This window comes from Uloborus diversus, chromosome 7 (assembly GCF_026930045.1).
Source record: "Uloborus diversus isolate 005 chromosome 7, Udiv.v.3.1, whole genome shotgun sequence".
Lineage (NCBI taxonomy): Eukaryota > Metazoa > Arthropoda > Arachnida > Araneae > Uloboridae > Uloborus > Uloborus diversus.
Window position 1 is genome coordinate 71687544 of NC_072737.1, and position 18549 is coordinate 71706092.

The 18549-nt window shown below is 34.3% G+C and overlaps 1 protein-coding gene across 1 annotated transcript in view; it reads left to right on the forward strand.

Annotated features, from left to right (window-relative positions):
• The window catches only part of LOC129226735 (acetoacetyl-CoA synthetase-like), a 161268-nt gene that overhangs the window by 8632 nt on the left and 134087 nt on the right, over nt 1-18549 (forward strand). The window contains exon 3 of the mRNA XM_054861364.1: nt 15359-15462. Within this exon, the coding sequence (XP_054717339.1) occupies nt 15359-15462 (104 nt within the window). The remainder of the gene's footprint in view (nt 1-15358; nt 15463-18549) is intronic.

The window sequence follows — 18549 nt, forward strand, 5'->3', positions numbered from 1 at the left end:
TCAAAGGAATAAATAGTTAAAATTACGACTTATTTTTTCAGTTAAAAAATGAAATAATGTTACAAAAAGGAAAAAAATTAAAAACACCGAAGCAATATACAAAATAGTCGAGAAAAAGATAACTCTTTTTTACTTTCAAAAAAAGTGTAGTTTTTATGAAGTTGTGTTTGAAACTTTAAAAAAGTCACCAAATAGTTGGTCCAGTTTGCTTCGATAGTAAAAATCTGCAAAATAACTGCAATTGCAAAAAAAAAAGAAAAAATAAAAGCATTTTGCATTCACCAAAACAACTGCAGAATTTTTCAAATATACACGAAAATTTCTTTTCATCTGCAGTTTTTTTGAAGTCGTTTTTTAGCCGGGATCCTTACTAATATTAAGGTATAGCGAGTAGAGATTGCGCTTGTAAAGAAATTGCAGACAAGGGGGTTAGGAGCAGGTAGAGACTTCGTCTCGTTTTGCAAGGGCTGCATTCGAGGATGCATAGGACAGTACATGCTGGCGATTCAGAATGTTCACGATAAAATATCGCTAATTTACATTATTTTACAAAGCTAAGTGAATTAATTTTCATACCATTTCCTCTAAATATTATAGAATGGCAATAAAGTAAAATAATTTTGATTTACACGGTTTCTCATGAAGCTGCTTCCTTAGACGAAAATTGTTAGCACCAGTAGTTCTTTTTTACGGGCGGCCCTTAAAATAAAATAGTACTCACTCTCTCCTACCGAAACAGGAGTTTTCCCGCATTGTCTATTCGGGAGAGATGACACATTGTTCTCATTCGTTTGCATGGTGGGACAGCTTACACAGTTATTTGGTTACTTTCTATAGCAGAATGAAAATGGACAAATTTTAAGTGGAACGAGATAAAAAGGAATTTGTGGTAGTTTTGTGAAATTTTTGGCGTTCTTCACTTTGTTTCTTTTCTTTTTTTCCCCTTAAATTACAATTTCGGCATCCTTTTGTGCAAATTGTGCGTTTTCTAATTCATTACGATTAGGTAAAAATATTTACTCTCACTATAATATGTGTTTTTTATAAAAACCTTACATTGATGTAATTTTAAGTACAGGTATTTTTGTTCATAATTTAATTATGTCTCACGCTATAGCCTGTTTTTCTGTCGGTCCGCGAAATATTTCTCTTTTTTTCATGATTTACCTTCAATTTAAAGCTTATCGTGTCGGCTAATGACGAAAAATGGACCAACGGTTTAAAAATGTACACTGTAAAAAAAATCCGAAATGTTACTGAGTATTTCCGTGTAACGTTTCGGGATTTTAATAGTTTTTATATAGTCCTGGCCCCACAATGTAGTCCCGTAAAAATCTTTAGGTCCAGAGATTTTCTCTTTAGAATCTTGATCTGTAGGTATTCTTATGTGAGAATATCTTGGGTAGACATGTTGAATCCTGCGCGAAATAATTTTACAGGCCATCAATGATAGCGGCCATTTTGGTTCACTTGCTCATTACGTTTTCAGCAACGGGCGTACCTACAAATTTATTTTTAGTTTTGAACTGCAGTTTTTGGAGTTAAGGAAGTCAATTAATGTATTAATTATGTCATAAAAGCTGCTCTAGCTGTTTCCACAATTTTACGTGGAGATATCTCCGACATTTGTTGTTGAATATTCTGGTTACTAAAAAGGGTACAAAAATTAATAAATAATCCCAAATGCTCATTTTAAACTCCTGTTTATCACATACATGTTTCTTCAACAACACAATAAACGAAAAATACAAGATTAATTACTTTTAAAAAAGGTTACGATCTGTTTTTGCATTGCATGTTATTGCACTACGACGGACGTCTGTATCATTTGATGCCGCAGTCACTCTTTTTGAGCAATTTTTATCAGCCCAGTCTATGTGTGGAAAAATTCGTAGATCTGCATCTTCTCTTGAGTTATTCTAATTAAGCTCTTCAATGATGTGTCTCAAATCTTCTATGAAAAGTATTGCAGATTGCTTCTTCTTTAACTGTTAAACCACTAGCAATAGCTGAAAGTGTAGCATTTTTTGGACATTTCTTCTATTTCCTTGCATGCTAGTTACTGTAAATTTTCCTTATTTGATACCGAAGACCAGAATTTTTCTACCTGCATAGGTACTAGTGTTTTTCTGTCAATTACAGCAATGTTTGTTCTGCCCTTAGTTGATTCCCTTCTCATCTTTTCGGATTTTTTCACAATATGCTGCAAATAACTATCGAACACACAGGATGAAGTTCATGAAAAGAGCATACAGGAATGAATCCGTGCAGAACATTGCTGATAACTTCGCCAAAAGTTTTCTTTATTTAGCGGACTTGTGGCATGAAATATATAACGAAGGCAGTTTTTATTGGGGATACTTTGCTAAATAAAAAATGTTCTGGGAACGGATATTTCTGCAATCTAGCTTGGTAGGTGAATCACCACCACCAGGGGCGTGCACAAGGGGGGGGGGGGAGAGAAGAGAAACCTGTTGGCCCGGGCCTGAGCCTGAAGGGGGCCTATTATTTTTAAAACTAGGGATGAAATATGTGCTTAAACAATATGGAAGGGCGGCCGAAACATTTGTGGGCATTTGTGACGGGCCCCAAATTTTCTGTGAACGCCCCTGACCATCACATAATGTGTTCGTTGGAAACAAGTCATGAGCTAAAATATTTTTAATGCATTCTCCCCTTTCTTTCGCTATTTCCATGTCTTTGTACCCTTGTTAAAGTTTATTCTTTCCCATTAGCTTAGAAGTGATATTTTATGAAGAACTGTGTGCCTCAAAGCATGGTAGGTTGACTTTGGAAAGTAAATCAGACAATTTTTTAAACAAAATGTATCCAGTCTAAACTGGCGGTACTGTTCTGATCAATAATTCATGATATTCATGATGCTGAGAAGGCGAATCTTGACACTACCAATCACAAGTTGTTTAGTGAGAAAGCTGTAAAGTTGCTCTGTTTCAGAAATATCATAGGGATTTACATGTTGATAGATAAAATCAACAATTCTTTTGACATTTTCATTAAAATACTGGCTACGATTGCCTATAAAAATAAGGATGCGGGACACTCTCACAGTGATCCATTAAATGAGAACTAGTAAGACCACGAAACACCTTGCATATCATTAAAATTTCATGATACTCTAAATGCCACTCGGCAACATACTTTTTCTCGTCTGCCCTGCAATTTCTCCCTCACTTTTCTGTGACCGTTGAATCGTTTGTTCCAATTTCATCTCTGGCTTCACAGCATTGAATTTCAACAACAAATTTACCTTGAATGAATTTTTCTTACAGGTAGGGACACTCATTTTCTAGCGCCCTTATCCTCTCTACGTATCATGTTTCATATATTAGATAAATGATGCAATCAAATACACGAAAGACTGGAAACAGTAATTCAACAGTTTGAACGTCTAATTTGTGATTTTCTTCGCGATCAGCAATAATCAAGTGTTTTACAAGTGATACCAGTGAACGAAACACTTCCCAACACTTGCACAGTTCTGATTTGTCACTACATCCTTTAACAAAAACTCAATCTCTGTTTTCAAGCTTTCAATATTGGTGCGTAGCGATTTAATCATTATTAGATTTTTTTCCTCATCCTTTGAGCCAAGAGCATCCTGAACCGTCTTTACTCGCTTAGCAGAACTTCTCTTGTAGTTTAAAATCAACATCTTATAATGATTTTCTCAAGATTCTCAATGATTTTCTGCAGTCTTCACAGCTTCTTGTGAGCTAAAAGCAGCAGCAAGTACTTTTGGAGATAAATGACTTAAAAAACCCAACAAAGGTTCATTCTTTCTTTTGGAAGCACATAAAAGAATCCTTTCATTATACGTTGTTACGAGAAATAGTTTTGTTTCATTAATAAAAACCAATCCATTTTCATCTACATTGAGCATCAACTCTTTTATTTCTGAAAGAATAAATCCATGCCCAGCATTTAACAGAGGCTTTAAGATTTCATTTGCCTTTTTAAACAGTTCAAATTTTGAGGATAGATGTTCGCAGACTGTGTATTGGTTTCTCGCTCATATTTCGAATATAAGAACTTATACAGTTTGGATGTGCATATGAATTCGCAGCAGAAACATTCATATCGCTGTTAAGATCTGCTACTCTGTCAAAAACTTCGTCTTGATTTCGACCTCCTTCAGTACTTTCTGATTCTTCTAAAACATTGTTTTCACTTTCAAAATAACTTGTCTGTGCATTTTTTTCTACCATTTTTTTAGCGTTTTTCCTCTCGTGTATTTCTTATAGCACTAGCTGCTGCAATGACACACTATATTTTCTCGCCGCGTTTTTCAATATTGCGTCTTTGCGTATTTCAGCAGCTTCCCGAACTCGTTTTTGTCGAAGAACATAATTTTTCTCTTGATTCCTTTTGACAAACTACATATTCGTTTGATAAAACTGTCTTCAAGATGTCTTCAACTGCCTACCAAAACTTTCTGTACTCAGTTTAGAAATATCAGCCATTGCTAAAATAGTTATTGTCACAGAAAAACATGAAACAAAAAGTTCTTTTAACTGTGGAATATTTTTACTCGAAAACAATTACTTTGATAGCAGACGATAAATAACTTTGAACAGCGTGGAGCGAGGGGGGGGGGGGGGTGTGAAAAAATCCCTATAGCCACTGGTTTTAACATGAATGCAAATTTTAATACAGTAGCTTATGCATATGAAAGGGCTGTTTTGATAAAAAACTCCCCTTCATAAGGCATTTTTGATCAAAAAATCCCCTTCATAAAGTATTTTTGACCAAAAAAAGACCCTTCAGAAGGTATTTGTGATCAAAAAATCTCCTTCAGAAGGTATTTTCAATCAAAGAATCCCCTTCAGAAGGTATTTTTGATCGAAAAGACCCATTCAGAAGGTTTTTCATCAAAAAACCCCCTTCAGAAGGTATTTTTGACCAAAAAACCCCCTACAGAAGATATTGCTGGCTGCGCTGGTGACCTTGAAAAATATTGATTTACACAAAAGGTTTTACACTTTAAAATCGTTTGGTTTCATTAAGAGTTATTAATTTTTGTACACTTTTAAGTAACTAAAATTTTTTAAACAGAAAACGTCAGAGATACCTCACGTAAAAATTGTGGAAAAAGCCAGAGCGGTTTTTATGACATAACTATTACATTAACTGACTTTCTACGGCCTAAAAATTTCAGTTCAAAACTAAAAATAAATTTATAGGTACGCACGTTGCGAAAAACGTAATGAGCAAGTGAACCAAAATGGCCGCTATCTTTGATGGCCTGTAAAATTATTTCGCGCAGGATTCAACATGTCTACCCAAGATATTCTCACATTAGAACACCTACAGATCAAGATTCTAAAGAGAAAATCTCTGGACCTAAAAATTTTTACGGACATACATTGTGGGGCCTGGAATAATACACTTCTTTGAAAATCCAAGTATCATTGTCAAAAAGTTTCCTGAATTGCTACAAGTCGCATGAATGCAGACTTCTCACTGTTGCAAAAAATATTTTTAGCTCCCAGTTTGAAGATGAACTGAGTGTATTTATATAGTCTATCGGCTTCGGTCTGAATACCGCCCGTTCAGACTGATTGAGCTCCCAAAGTGAACAAAAAAAAAATCTATGGACTGCGTAGCTTTGCAAGAGTTGCAGGCGCGTGTAACATATTTGATACTTGCTTGCAATTCTGTCTTAGCTTTCGCCATGTTTACATTACTGCTATTGGAACTTTCGTAATAAAGCAGGAAGGTTCCAAGCTATTGTATTATGCGTACCTATGTTTACTCTAACGTTCCAGAGCCACGACTGGCTTTAAACGGGAAGATTTCGAAATTTTTCAGGAGGCTTCCAGGATAATTTCAGGAGGGTTACTGAATTTTGGCGGAAAGCATTTCTGGTTTTTGCAAGATATACTACTGGCAGAATTTGGGCACATCAGCTGCCTATTATTTTCCAGTAACGTTTCTGAATCATTTTTACAGTGTACCGCTTCATCGACTGGATGCTTCTTTTAATGGATTACAAACTCCCGTTTGGATTGTCAGAAGGGAGAGCCGGGTAGCATATAAACAACCATTACTTTGCTACAAACCATATAAAAATTTGAAAACTGCTGATAACTTACCACGTAAAAATGTCATCCGTCTCCTGCATAGCTCGTTTTGCACGCTCTAATTACACTGTGTGACAAAATTTTACTTTCTTTCTATAACATTGAGAAAAATAGCTGATTTATGTCGAGTTGAGCCTGCTAAACATAAATATATAAACTAATTTCTTGTAACACGTACCATTTCAAAGTTATGACAAATTTAATTTTCACAAGTGGCTAAAAACTGAAATTTTTGAACCTGATCTAAACATGTTTATCTTCTTATATTTTGAATTCTGATAGAAATATAGTAATAATATACCTATACATACATTGTGAGGAGAAATAGCACAGGTTTTTTATCATTGAGTAGAAAAAAAAGCCACATGTTATGAAAAAAAATGATGAAAAATTAGCTTTTTCTCTTGAATTAGAAACCATCAGTAATCATCCAACATTTTTGTATTCCATTTTCCTTGATAACGTTCTTCGACACGATTAAAATGTTCATGAAAGAGTGAACCTTACTCATAACTCATCGTTGCAAGATTAGGAGGGAAAGAATCGAAGTGAGGATGCAAGAAATGTATCTTCAATGACATTCTGCACCCCATCGTTTAAAATTTTTGACAAGGTTTTTCACTAAAAATTTGGCATTTTTAGTTCTATGATTTGGCATTTTTAGTTCTATGATTTGGCATTTTTAGTTTTATAATCCTCGAGCTACCTCCTTTAGAGACAACCAAGCCGCTACTTATTTTTTGGTTGAGATTTTCATCACAATCATTGTTCTTTATAAGCGTTCTTATTTGTTTACCGACAAAAATTCCTTCTCAAAAATTTAGCATCACTTAATTTGTGATAAATGCTTTTCAAATACAAAAATCCTTTGCCGTTTTTATCCATGGCTTTGACAAAATTTGTCGTCAAACGTAGTTTTATGTGTAAGGGTGGAAGTATCATTTTCTTGCGGAATAAGAGGTAAATTTAAAAAATAATTGTTGCCACTTCAGAAACTTACAGCAATTCTTATTGAAATAAAATATTCTATTAAACAATCACTGTTGCAGATGATATTTTTCAAAGTAATACTAATAGGCTGTTGGTACTTTTAATTCTTGAAATATATATGGAGCTAAATTATTTTTATCACATTAGAAGCGAGAGTGCATGAAAAAGTTACAAAAGGTTATAACTAAGAAATCGGAATGTGATGTGTTAGACACCCATATCATTTGGCAATTTTGGTTACAAATAAATAAGTAACTCAATACACGTGATAGTATTCATGTTAAAAAAAATCGTGTCACACAGTGGTATTGTTTCATATCGAAACAAGAGGGTAGAGGTTAGACAGATAATTCAAACGTGAATCCAGAACTTTCGTGGAACGATGAAACATGAAAAAAAAAATAAAATTTACTGTGGGTTAAAATAAGGCAATTTTGACAAGAATATTTTGTTAACTGCTACTACACTTTTGCCTGCTCATAACAAGCTGCTTGTTGATAACGCTTTATTTCCAGTTACACTTTCTGATGAAGATAAAATCAAAAGTTTAGTGAATTTTTAGTATTCTGGATTTTAAAAAGAATGGTAGTTCACCTTATTGGTCTACGTGGCCCCTTACTTGGCTCACCCACCTTCATATTGTAAGACCTCTAGATAGCAAGGAGTTCTTTTTGAATGTTAGAATTTTTACCGTATAGCTAATATGAACGTATTTCTTCCTTTACGCCCATTTGCAGCTTTCTTGCTATTTTAGTTGCATTTCTATTCTCTTCACAGCTCACAGTAAAACGGGCTGTAGATTCTAAAATTGTCTCCTATACTACGTTTATTTCAGTTTCTTTTGACGAAAGACATTTTGTGATTTGAGGTTTGCTGATGTTGGTTAAGAACCAAATCGAACACGTCGTAGTATTTCATAAAATTGAATTAGAATTTTTTAACTTTAAACTCTCGAATTTACTGATCCTTATTTCTTCGAATTGGGGCATATTTTTGAATTACTTTTCATAAAAATTTTGATATCTTGGTTTAAGTCAGTTGCCATTGTTAAGGTTGCATTGTTGTGAAATCGAAGGATGGCCATATATTTACCTGTTTGGATTCCTTTGCATACCATGGTCGTATCTTTTGGTTAACCATACGGACAAATTATATCATACTAGCTGTACCCGACGCGCGTTGCTACGCCAACAAAAAAATACATCATTATACTGATTTTCATGACAATCGGTTGAACGGGGCAGAAGTTGCTACTCTGCAGTGCCACCTGGTGGCGAGTGGCTTCAATGAGCATATTATGCACCTTCTCCGCGGAAAAATACATATATATAGTAATTTTCATAATAATCGGTCCAGGTATCAAGTGAAGCCGTGACTATACTCAAATTTTGTACTCACGCAGTTTTCAAGATCAATCAATCGCTAAAAATATCAAATAGAAAACGTTTTAAATTTCCCCGTTGCATGAAAAGCCATAAAACAATAAAGAAAGAATTTATTTGTTCAAACTCAAGAAAAATGGCAACAGCTAACTTCTTATCAATGAGATCTTTCACGCGAATTAATTTCTGCAGCCGATAATTTTATTCGTATTTATCCAATGGATTGTGACTTAAATTGGAATAAAAAAGGAACTATCGATCGGATTTTTTTTGAACTGGTCTATAAACATTCCCAGTACCAAAAATAACAAACGGTGAAAGTTTCAGCCAAATCTGCCAGGTAGTTTTTGAGTTCATGGATGACATACAGACAAACATTCATTTATATATATATATATATTACGAACAGTGCGAGGTATCAAAAGGCTCTTTTTAGATTTCGAGGTACTAAAGTGCAAGCAAAGAATTCTATAGGCAGCTGTTAGCCATCTAGACTACATAATAAACCCTGTTTCGCTGTCTTGAAACTCTGTTTTCGTCTATGCTCAAATTTTTAGTATTTCCCTTTCTTTAGCCCATGTAACAGAAAAGATAAAACCTGGATAATTATCAAAAGTAGGTTTTCGCATCCCATCAGCATGGATTTGATTTGTCCAGAAAGTTCTTAGGTCCAGTAGTTTCTCTATCTAACATCCTTATGAGATGACAAATGACTCTCACACGCTTTCTGAGTGGACACATCAAACCTCTTGCTTTTTAGCAGGGGTAGAAACAGTTCCCCCAGTGTCATTAGTTCAGTGCCGACCAGGCCTCTTCCAGTCATATAATCAAGTGCTTAAATTTCATAGTTTTTAAGATTTTAAGAGACCCAACTATATTCTAGACTTTTTGGAGATTTTTCGTTTTATGAAGATGTTGTAGAGCTAAGCTATACCATCTGGGTTTAGTAACACCAAATTCCATATGAGGCAGTGAGAAGTAAATGGATGTAAGTAGATTTCTTTCAAGTTTTGAGTAAAATGTGTTTAAAGATAAGATCCGAGATAGACTTTCATTGATTTTTTTTCTAAATCATGCTGTATAGCTGCAACTGCCAGAGCAACTAATACCATCTCTTACCCCAAGACAGATGAGAGGTTCCTCTACTATTTGTACTGGTTATCTCCAAATTTTTAATTTTGCCACTTACATCCCTTTGCTTCTCACTGCCTCATATGTGTAATTACTCAGGTGTAAGACTGGGAGCTCGTTGTATGAAAAATGCAACCAAATGTTGGCAGTTCTTTATTCATTCATTTCTTTTTTTTTTTTTTTTTCAACGACAGCAATGACACCGTTGCTTTTGGTTTTTGTTTTCCTGTTCATACGGGAGTGCCGTTACCCCCAACTGCTATTAAAGAGATAGTAACTTTGTCCTTATCCTCATATAAATAATAGCCGATGAGGAAGTAACCCGCGTGTTTCAACAATGAAACTCGCGCCACGGTATGATAATTTGATAATATGTTTTGGTAATATTTAACATGCAGGGAAATGCTTTATCGTGACAAAGCTGAACTCGATGCGGGAACTTAACTGTTTCACTGGTAAGATTGTCATCCTCATAGGTAAGATTGTCATCCTGATATATTAAATCCGCTATATAGATAGGGCTTTATGATATATAATAGCAAATGATCGACGTCACGCAGTTTGGCGCTATTTACCGTGTAATATCGAATCCATGTTATGATCATCACGAATAACGAAACTGTTTAGAGATATTAATGGGACAAAGAAGAGATTGCTGGAAAAGAAACGGTTAAAATCAAATTTAGCCTTGGATAACCCGTTACTTTTGAAGCAACCGGCGCGTTTCAACAATGAAACTCGCGCCACGGCATGATAATTCGATAATATGTTCGACATGCATGGAAAAGCTTTATTGTGACAAGGTTGAACTCGATCCGGCGACTTGACAGTTTTACTGGTAAGACTGTCATTTTAGAAAAACGGAAGAACCAAAACAATTCCCAACTCCAATATACTTTAGGAGGCGCTGCAGCCACTGTCTAATGGCGGATGAAAAAGTTAAAACAAACAAATGCTGAAACTTATAACTTACTTTGAAGATTAGTGAATGACAGTTATATATCATAGTGTTTGTAGGAAGCTTTCTTTTTTATTGGTCTGAAATTAAATTACACTATAAACTATCTGAAGCCTGTAATTTACCTCAAAGAAAACACGTAGAATGGAATGTTTTACCTTTTTCGGTAGTATTGTAAATCACAGCAAGGTAGCGTGTTTGAGATCTGGAGATGCGAATTGACGCTATCTATTGGAGTTTAGGGTTAATCCACTGGTGTTAGGGTTAAAATGTTAACTATCAAAATAACCCCAAACAGGCAATTGCTTCGTTCAAATGTAGAAATAGTTTTCACCCGTCATACCATGACGGGCAGCTTTCTAGTTCAAAAAGATTTGTCAGTGATTATGAGTGAGTTCTGAGTCACTCCCATTGGTTTTAAACACAAAGGAAGCAGCTGCACTAACCTTTCTTATAGTATATTTCAAACTAAAAAAAAAAAAAAAAACAGTCATAAGTAGTTAATTTATCATGCACCAAGCATCTAAAAAGTCATCCCATGTAATAACCTTTATTATTACTTCAGATAAATGTGGAAACAATAAAATGTTTATTATTTATAACAAAATTTGATTGAAACCTTAAAAAAAGAGAAAAGTTCCAAAACTTCCAATCATTTATGGAAAAAGGAGTTTTCTGCACACCTCATTTTTTTGGGGGAATTCAGTGCCACCAATAACACTTTTTCCGTACTATCTATAATCGAAAAAAAAAAAAAACTTTTTTTTACTAATTTTGCTAAAAACACCTAAATATAGTATTTAGTCGAAACTAATAACTAAAACGCAATTCCGATGGATCAAGAAATGGCCAAAAAATATCAAATTTTTAATGAGGACTTTGCTCGAGCACTGGAATCTTTTCCGCACAACCTATTATAGAAATTAGAAGAAAAAAAATACTTTTCGGCTCACCCCAATGGAAAGCTGCAAAATCCATCTTGACAATTCCTAAGACAAAAATCACGAATTTTTTATTTATTAACTTTCACAAGCATAATGCGTCTAAACATACTTATGTATACACACGTAAATTTGTATATAATTATCCCGCATAACTCAAAAAACGGTACACTCTAGAAGGTTGGAATTTTGTACGTAGACTCTTAGTTGTTCTATTTATGCGTCTGTCTTTTTGGTTGCGTTCCAAAAGGGGTATTTTACACATTTGTGGGGGCAATTTCAATTCAGATGAATGTGATGTTATAATTTGAATGTAACTGGTATATCGCCAAACTTTTGGTTTTCAAAATTAGTCATTAAGGATTTTTCGATTTTGGTTCCAACTTGGCGCAATTGGCAATATTTAGCGAGATATCCATTGAAATATGTTTAAATTGCCCAAACTAGAAAAATGAATCTCTGCAAAAAAAAAAACTTTGTGCATAAGTTCGCTATAGGGTAATCATTAAAAGTTTTTCTTGCTCACTTTAGGACTGTGTTATACTGCATTTTTGTTCTTTAGCAACGTTCCATACAATTTTTCTTTACAACACTACTGGCCATTAAAATTGCTACACCAAGAAGGCGACATGGTACAGACATGAAATTTAAACGACAGGAAGAAGATGATGTGATACGCAAATGATTAGCTTTTCAGCGCAGGCGCCCGCAGCGACACCTACAATGGGTTTAAATGAGGAAATTGTACAGCCAATTTTCCACGTTCAAATTCAGTTTGAACGTTGTTGCGTGGTGGAAAATTGTTGTGATGCCTCGTGTAAGAAGGAAAAATGCATACCAGCACGTTTCTGCCTTTGATAGAGGTCGAATTGTAGCCTACCGGGATTGCAGTCTATCCTATCGCAGTACTGCTGCTCGCCGTCGGTCGAGATCCAATGACAGTTAGCAGAATATGGATTCGATGGGTTCAGGATGGTAATACAGATCGTCGTGCTGGTTCTCACAGGCCAGTAATCACTAGCAGCCGAGAGGACAGGTATGTTATCCGCATGACCTTTATGCATCGTACAGCCACGTCACGAGCCTTGAGTCAAGAAATGGGGTCATTTGCAAGACAACAAGTGTCTGCACGAACAATTCGGCGACGTTTACAGCAGCATGGACTGTCAGCTCGGAGACCATGGCTGCGGCTACCATTGACGCTGCATCACAGACAGGAACGCCTTCGATGGTGTGATCAACGACAAACCTGGGTGTACCATAGGCGAGACGTCATTTTTTCTGATGAATCTAGGTTCTGTTTACAACATCATGTTGATCGCATCCGTGTTTGGCGACATCGTGATGAACGCACAATGGCAGCGTGCATTCGCCATCGTCATACTGACCCATCCCCTGGCGTGATGGTATGGGGTGCCATTGGATACACATCTCGGTCACCTCCTGTTCGCATTGAAGACACTATGAACAGTCGGCGTTACATTTTTGATGTGTTACGACCCATGGCACTACCCTTTATTCGAACCCTGCGAAACTTTCTGTTTCAGCAGGATAATGCACGACGGCATCTGGCTGGTATTGTGCAGACTTTCCTTGATACGGAAAATGTTCGACTGATACCCTGGCCAGCACGTTCTTCAGATCTCTCACCAATGGAAAACGTTTGGTCAATGGTTGCTGAACAACTGGCTCGTCAGCTAACGCCAGCCAATACGGTCGATGAACTGTGGCATCGTTTTGAAGCTGCATGGGTGTCTGTACCTGTACATGCCATCCAAACGCTGTATGACTCAATGCCCAGGCGTATAAGCGCTGTTATTGCTGCCAGAGGTGGTAGTTCTAGGTACTAATTTCTGGGGATCTATTCACCCAAATTTCTTGAAAATTTAATCATTTGTTATTTCTAACATAATATATGTGTCCAATAAATATCATTCTGTTATCTGCATTTCTTCTTGGTGTAGCAATTTTAATGGCCAGTAGTGTATTTTAGAGATCACAGACGCTAAGAAAAACATCAAATTTCTTTTCATTTAAAAGTACAATTATCTACGTTTACCATACTTTTATATGCATAGGCAAATGTCCAAAATCCTATTGATTTTCAGAAGTATTGCTTTTAACGCACGCATACACGACCATTCTTTTGATCTCTTAAATGCCGTCAATCATTTAATAGACGTAAAGACAAGTATTGCGGATTTCACATCAGATTTCTATTATTCTTTATTAAAGGGTGCATTTGTTAGAAATAGCACTAGTGAACAAAGATTTTTTTCCGAACGACAAATTTGAAATTGTTTATACCATACTAGAGGACCCGACAGAAGCTGTTCTGTTCATATTTTGTAAATTGAAAAGTTAAAAAATTTCAATAAACTATCAAGGGTTTGAACCGTTTTGTTAAAAAAAAATAAGTAAAAGGAAAATGTTTTAAGCTGCTTGGTGTCAGGATGCGTATAGTATTTATTACAACTTGATTTATCTAATGCCAACTGAGCAGTTATTAGCTTTATTAACTATTTTTTCTCCCATACTTGATGGTTTGTTCCTTCAGCCATACTCAAAGGATAAAAGGCGTCCTCATGTATTAAATGTAAAAAACTAACTACCCATCTAGAACAAACGAGAAATCCCGCTGCAACATCCCGAATATGAAAAAGAATAAAACAATCGAAAGGATATCGTTTAAAAAAATGATAAAGGTAAAAACAGTTCTCTGAACGATCGAAAATCACTCATCCCTCCTCCCCTCCCGGTGTAAAATAAACACATTCTTCAACTAAAATGACTAAAAACTCTTTAAAAACAAAAATCAATTATTTGCAATTTGAAATATTTCGCCAAATAAACAAAAAATACAATACATTACATTAACAGTAGCTTTAAAATGTAAACAAATGATCATGCAACTCTATTGTTTATAGCCAAAGTCGCTAAGCCACCACGTTATTGTAATCCAGCCGATCAATGAGCAAAGCCAACTCCGACCGATTAGCGGTCCGATCTTTTGAACGAAAACTTTTAAAACTTCATATATTGTCTAATTTGCTCTTTCCACCAAAGATAAAGATCTTCCACTGCACTCATCTTTTGTGTACAGAACTACCCTGTTGTAATTCATCTGGACGAAAATAAAACTTGTTTCGTCTTTAAATTCCATCATCTTTTCCTTTAATAATGTACTGATTAGTTAGGTAATCCTTAAAGTGTTCTTGACATTGGTGCCAAAACTCAGATGGATTTGACCCGAGAAAGAAATGTTGCTAGGTTCGGTACTTTCTTATCATTTGGTTATGACAACCTAAAGCACCGATCCAGTCACATGGTTCAACTGCGACGACAGAACACACGTTTTGTGTGAACCTTCCAGCACTTTACATTAAAATATATCACGGGACCTAAATTTATTGCTTTCAAGAGAGATATGTAGAGGTTTCACTCTCTCTCTCTCTACGTTTTATCTATTCTGAATTGACCTATCACAGTAGGGAATTTCATTACAAAAAGCAGAGCTGGCTTTCTTATTGTCCTTTGGCAACGGCAAATATTTATTTCAGTTCTCGCTCAACAATAGGTTAAAATAAATATTAATCGTTTGGGAGATTTTGCCATCCAATGTTTAAATTAATTAATTAATTAACAAAAACGTTTCCGATTCGATACATCGCGCTTCGAAACCATGCTTGCCACAACTTAATTACACACAAAAAATTTGATAAAAATCGGTCCGGCCGTTTAAAAGCCTTATGGCGACAAATGTCCGCACATAAGATTTTTATATATTAAGATAACACAAATACTAGCATGTAAGATATGAAATGATTAATTTCACATCTCATATTTTGTTTTTAGATGATTATTGGGAACTTTATGAATGGTCTCGTCAAAATTTTCGAGAATTTTGGGAGTGCGTGTGGATCTTCTTCGACATTATAAGTTCCGAGCCTTACACTGAAGTAAGATACGGTTTTTTAATTGCGAAATCGATTTGGTTTAGTTTTAACAGCTCTTTTTAGGTTTTATTTTCAACCTGTTTTGCTTTTTAAAACCCATTTGATTTTGTCACTTGAGTCCTTGGTTTTATTGATCATTTCTTGAATTAATCTTACACTTGATTGAATTGACAACTGCATATTAGAATTTTTCACCCCTACACACACACACACACCCTTTGTAATAATACTTTTCTCCACTATCAGGGAATTTTTACCGGTTTCGGCATTGAAAAATTTTCAAATTGTCCAACAAAAACCTCAGCTTTAGTAAGAAGAGTTTGTATGAAGAGTGGCACACAATACGAATAAATAAAATTTTACAGGCGAAGCGTTTGAAGTTTAACTGTTCAGGAAATTTACTGTAAGAGAAGTAAATTTGATGTACTCTCCAGTGGTTAATATTAGAACAAAAAATCTGTAATTATTTTCCAAAGAAAATAACGTCATTTGAAGACCTTAAAGGGAAATAAAAGAAAATTAAAAGTTTCGTAGTGTGGCACTCTTCTTCCAAACAAGCAATATGTTGAAGACACTTGAATGCGTTAGATTTCTTGTCCAACGCTGCCACAAAGCCACAAAGTTGCTTCATGAGTCATTATTTTATGTACAAATGTGACTTTAGTCCTTTTTGTGAATGCAGAAGGGTCATTCCATACGAAATGAGCAAAAATCGCAAAATAGTGGTGGCCGCATGGTAACAGATTTTTATGAAATTCGGTATACAGGTTTCTTTTACCCCTTTATAAAAATATCTAAAATACTTTTGCTTAATATTTTTTATTTGAATAGTTACATGAGATTGAAAATTGGTCAAATTGAACAGCATTCTCATAAATGCTAAATGTTGCATTTTTGAAGGCTTGTATCTTATTAACTATTTAATGAAAACATAAAAGTTATATGTTGTTGCAATCTATGGAGTAGGGTAATTAATCTGATATCAGTAAACTTTCAAAGTTATTATAGTTAACTTTTAACCGAGTTCCAAAAATTGCTAATAATTCAGTTTTCTCATAATTAAGCATTTTATTTTTTAATCTCAATCTTTAAGGAATTCATTAGCTTTGCTGAAATTAATACCAATAATGTGCTAAGTATCATAAAACAAGTATCTTACTTTTGAAGTTGTATTTTAACTCCTTTGTCTTCAAAATCAGTTTTAAACTTAGTGACATTTTGTAAAATGATGATTTTCCCCTTCACGTAGACACAAAAATTCAAATGAAGGAAAATTCAGACAACTTTAAAATTTTGCAAGAATATAGAGCTGTGTTTCTATTATTTGCTTGAAGAAACTCGAAATTGGTTTTCGATTTCCAAACGTAAAATAAAATTCAGAAAAATAACATTTTCTTTGTGTTTTATGGATCAATCCATACAGGTTCAACAGATGGGTTCGCTCGACCATTTTTAATTTTTTGTGAAATTCATATTCCTAAAAACTGCATATGAAAGATGTTTAAAACCACTTTTATTTTTTCTCTCAACTGGACCTTTGGACTGGATTTTTTAGAGGTAATAGAAAGTGATTTTCGTAGTCAAAATTAGGACTTTTAGACCTTTGCATTTAGGCCAAAATGTATTTTAATTACATTTATGACAGTTAATTTAACACTTTGATGTTAAAGTGCATAAGTTGATAATCTTACATGCTGAGTTACGTTGCTGTAAATTAATAATTAAAATAACGGCAATAGGTTTGAGTTCAAGGTCAAATGTAAAAATTTTACTCATTTTAGAGGTAACATTCATCCCCCCCACTCACGAAGGGGAAGGAAACACAAAATGAAATACCGCAAAAACTAATCACTGAAACCATGCTAAAAAGAATATGTAACTGTGTCTGTGTGTTTATGTACCCTTTATAGATTATAGCTCCTCAAAAATCGGAAAAATGACATTTTTAGACCCCTGTAAACCAAAAGGGAATGGAGTTAAAAATACAATTTCTTGGCCAATTGAATATTCCATTCAAGTACTATACATGTTATATCTATATTGTTTTTTGTATTTGGTTTGTAAAAAAAAATGCAGGTCTTTGAAAATGAGTAATTTTGCTAGTCAATTCACACTTAAACAGGAATAAAAAGTGTGAAAACTTCATTGAACCTTCTTAAATTACGTATATTGTGCCCTATATAATACATTATACTGAAAAAACATATTGTAATTTTCAAAATAATTATTTTAATTTGATAACTTAGAAATATTTGGACATGAATGAGTAGTTTATACTGTATGGAACCTGTATGGATTGACCCTTATGTGAAATTACGAGAATTCAAAGAATTAGATAAACGACTAAATGATGCAAAAGCAAGTATATCTAACATTTATTTCAATCTTTAAAAAATGTACTGGTATAATGTGAATTTTATAAAAAAAAAAAATTGCGGATAAAAATTATATATCAAGTAAAAATAATACATAATAATAATTTCAACAAATGCATCAAAAGAAATGTTTTTGTTTTTTCTTTCTCTTTTTGCTCTCCAAAAAAAAATCTTTTAATCTGGTTAGAATTTGGCTCATTTTTTGTAAAAAATATCCAGTTGAAGACATTAATAGTACTTTCATTAATATATTTCTAGTAGTTTCCGACAAATATCATCTTTAATCGGTCATGTGTACTACGGTAATGGTCCATGTGGATTCAGTAACTTAAGGAATCAATCTGAAAAAATATCGACGCGTAAAATCAATGTGTAGAAAAACATTACCTAGTCACAAATAGTTACTATACATATATAATAAACAAATGAAATTATTGATGTTTGATTTAGGCCTAATCTCTAAACTATTTCTCTTCCAACATAGGCTCATTTCACTGATGTGAGACAAGGAGTTTAGGTGTTCAATTGTTAATTGAGATGAAATTATGATAATTTCATATCTCCAAGACAGCTATAGATGCTTCAATAAATTGTTATTGAACCTAACTTTAAAGATAGTTTTACTATCAGTCAAGAAATTTTACTGATGAGACAAAAAAAAAAAAAACTTTTTGCGATTGTAGCAGGCAGAAGAAGAAAATATCTTGCAGTTATA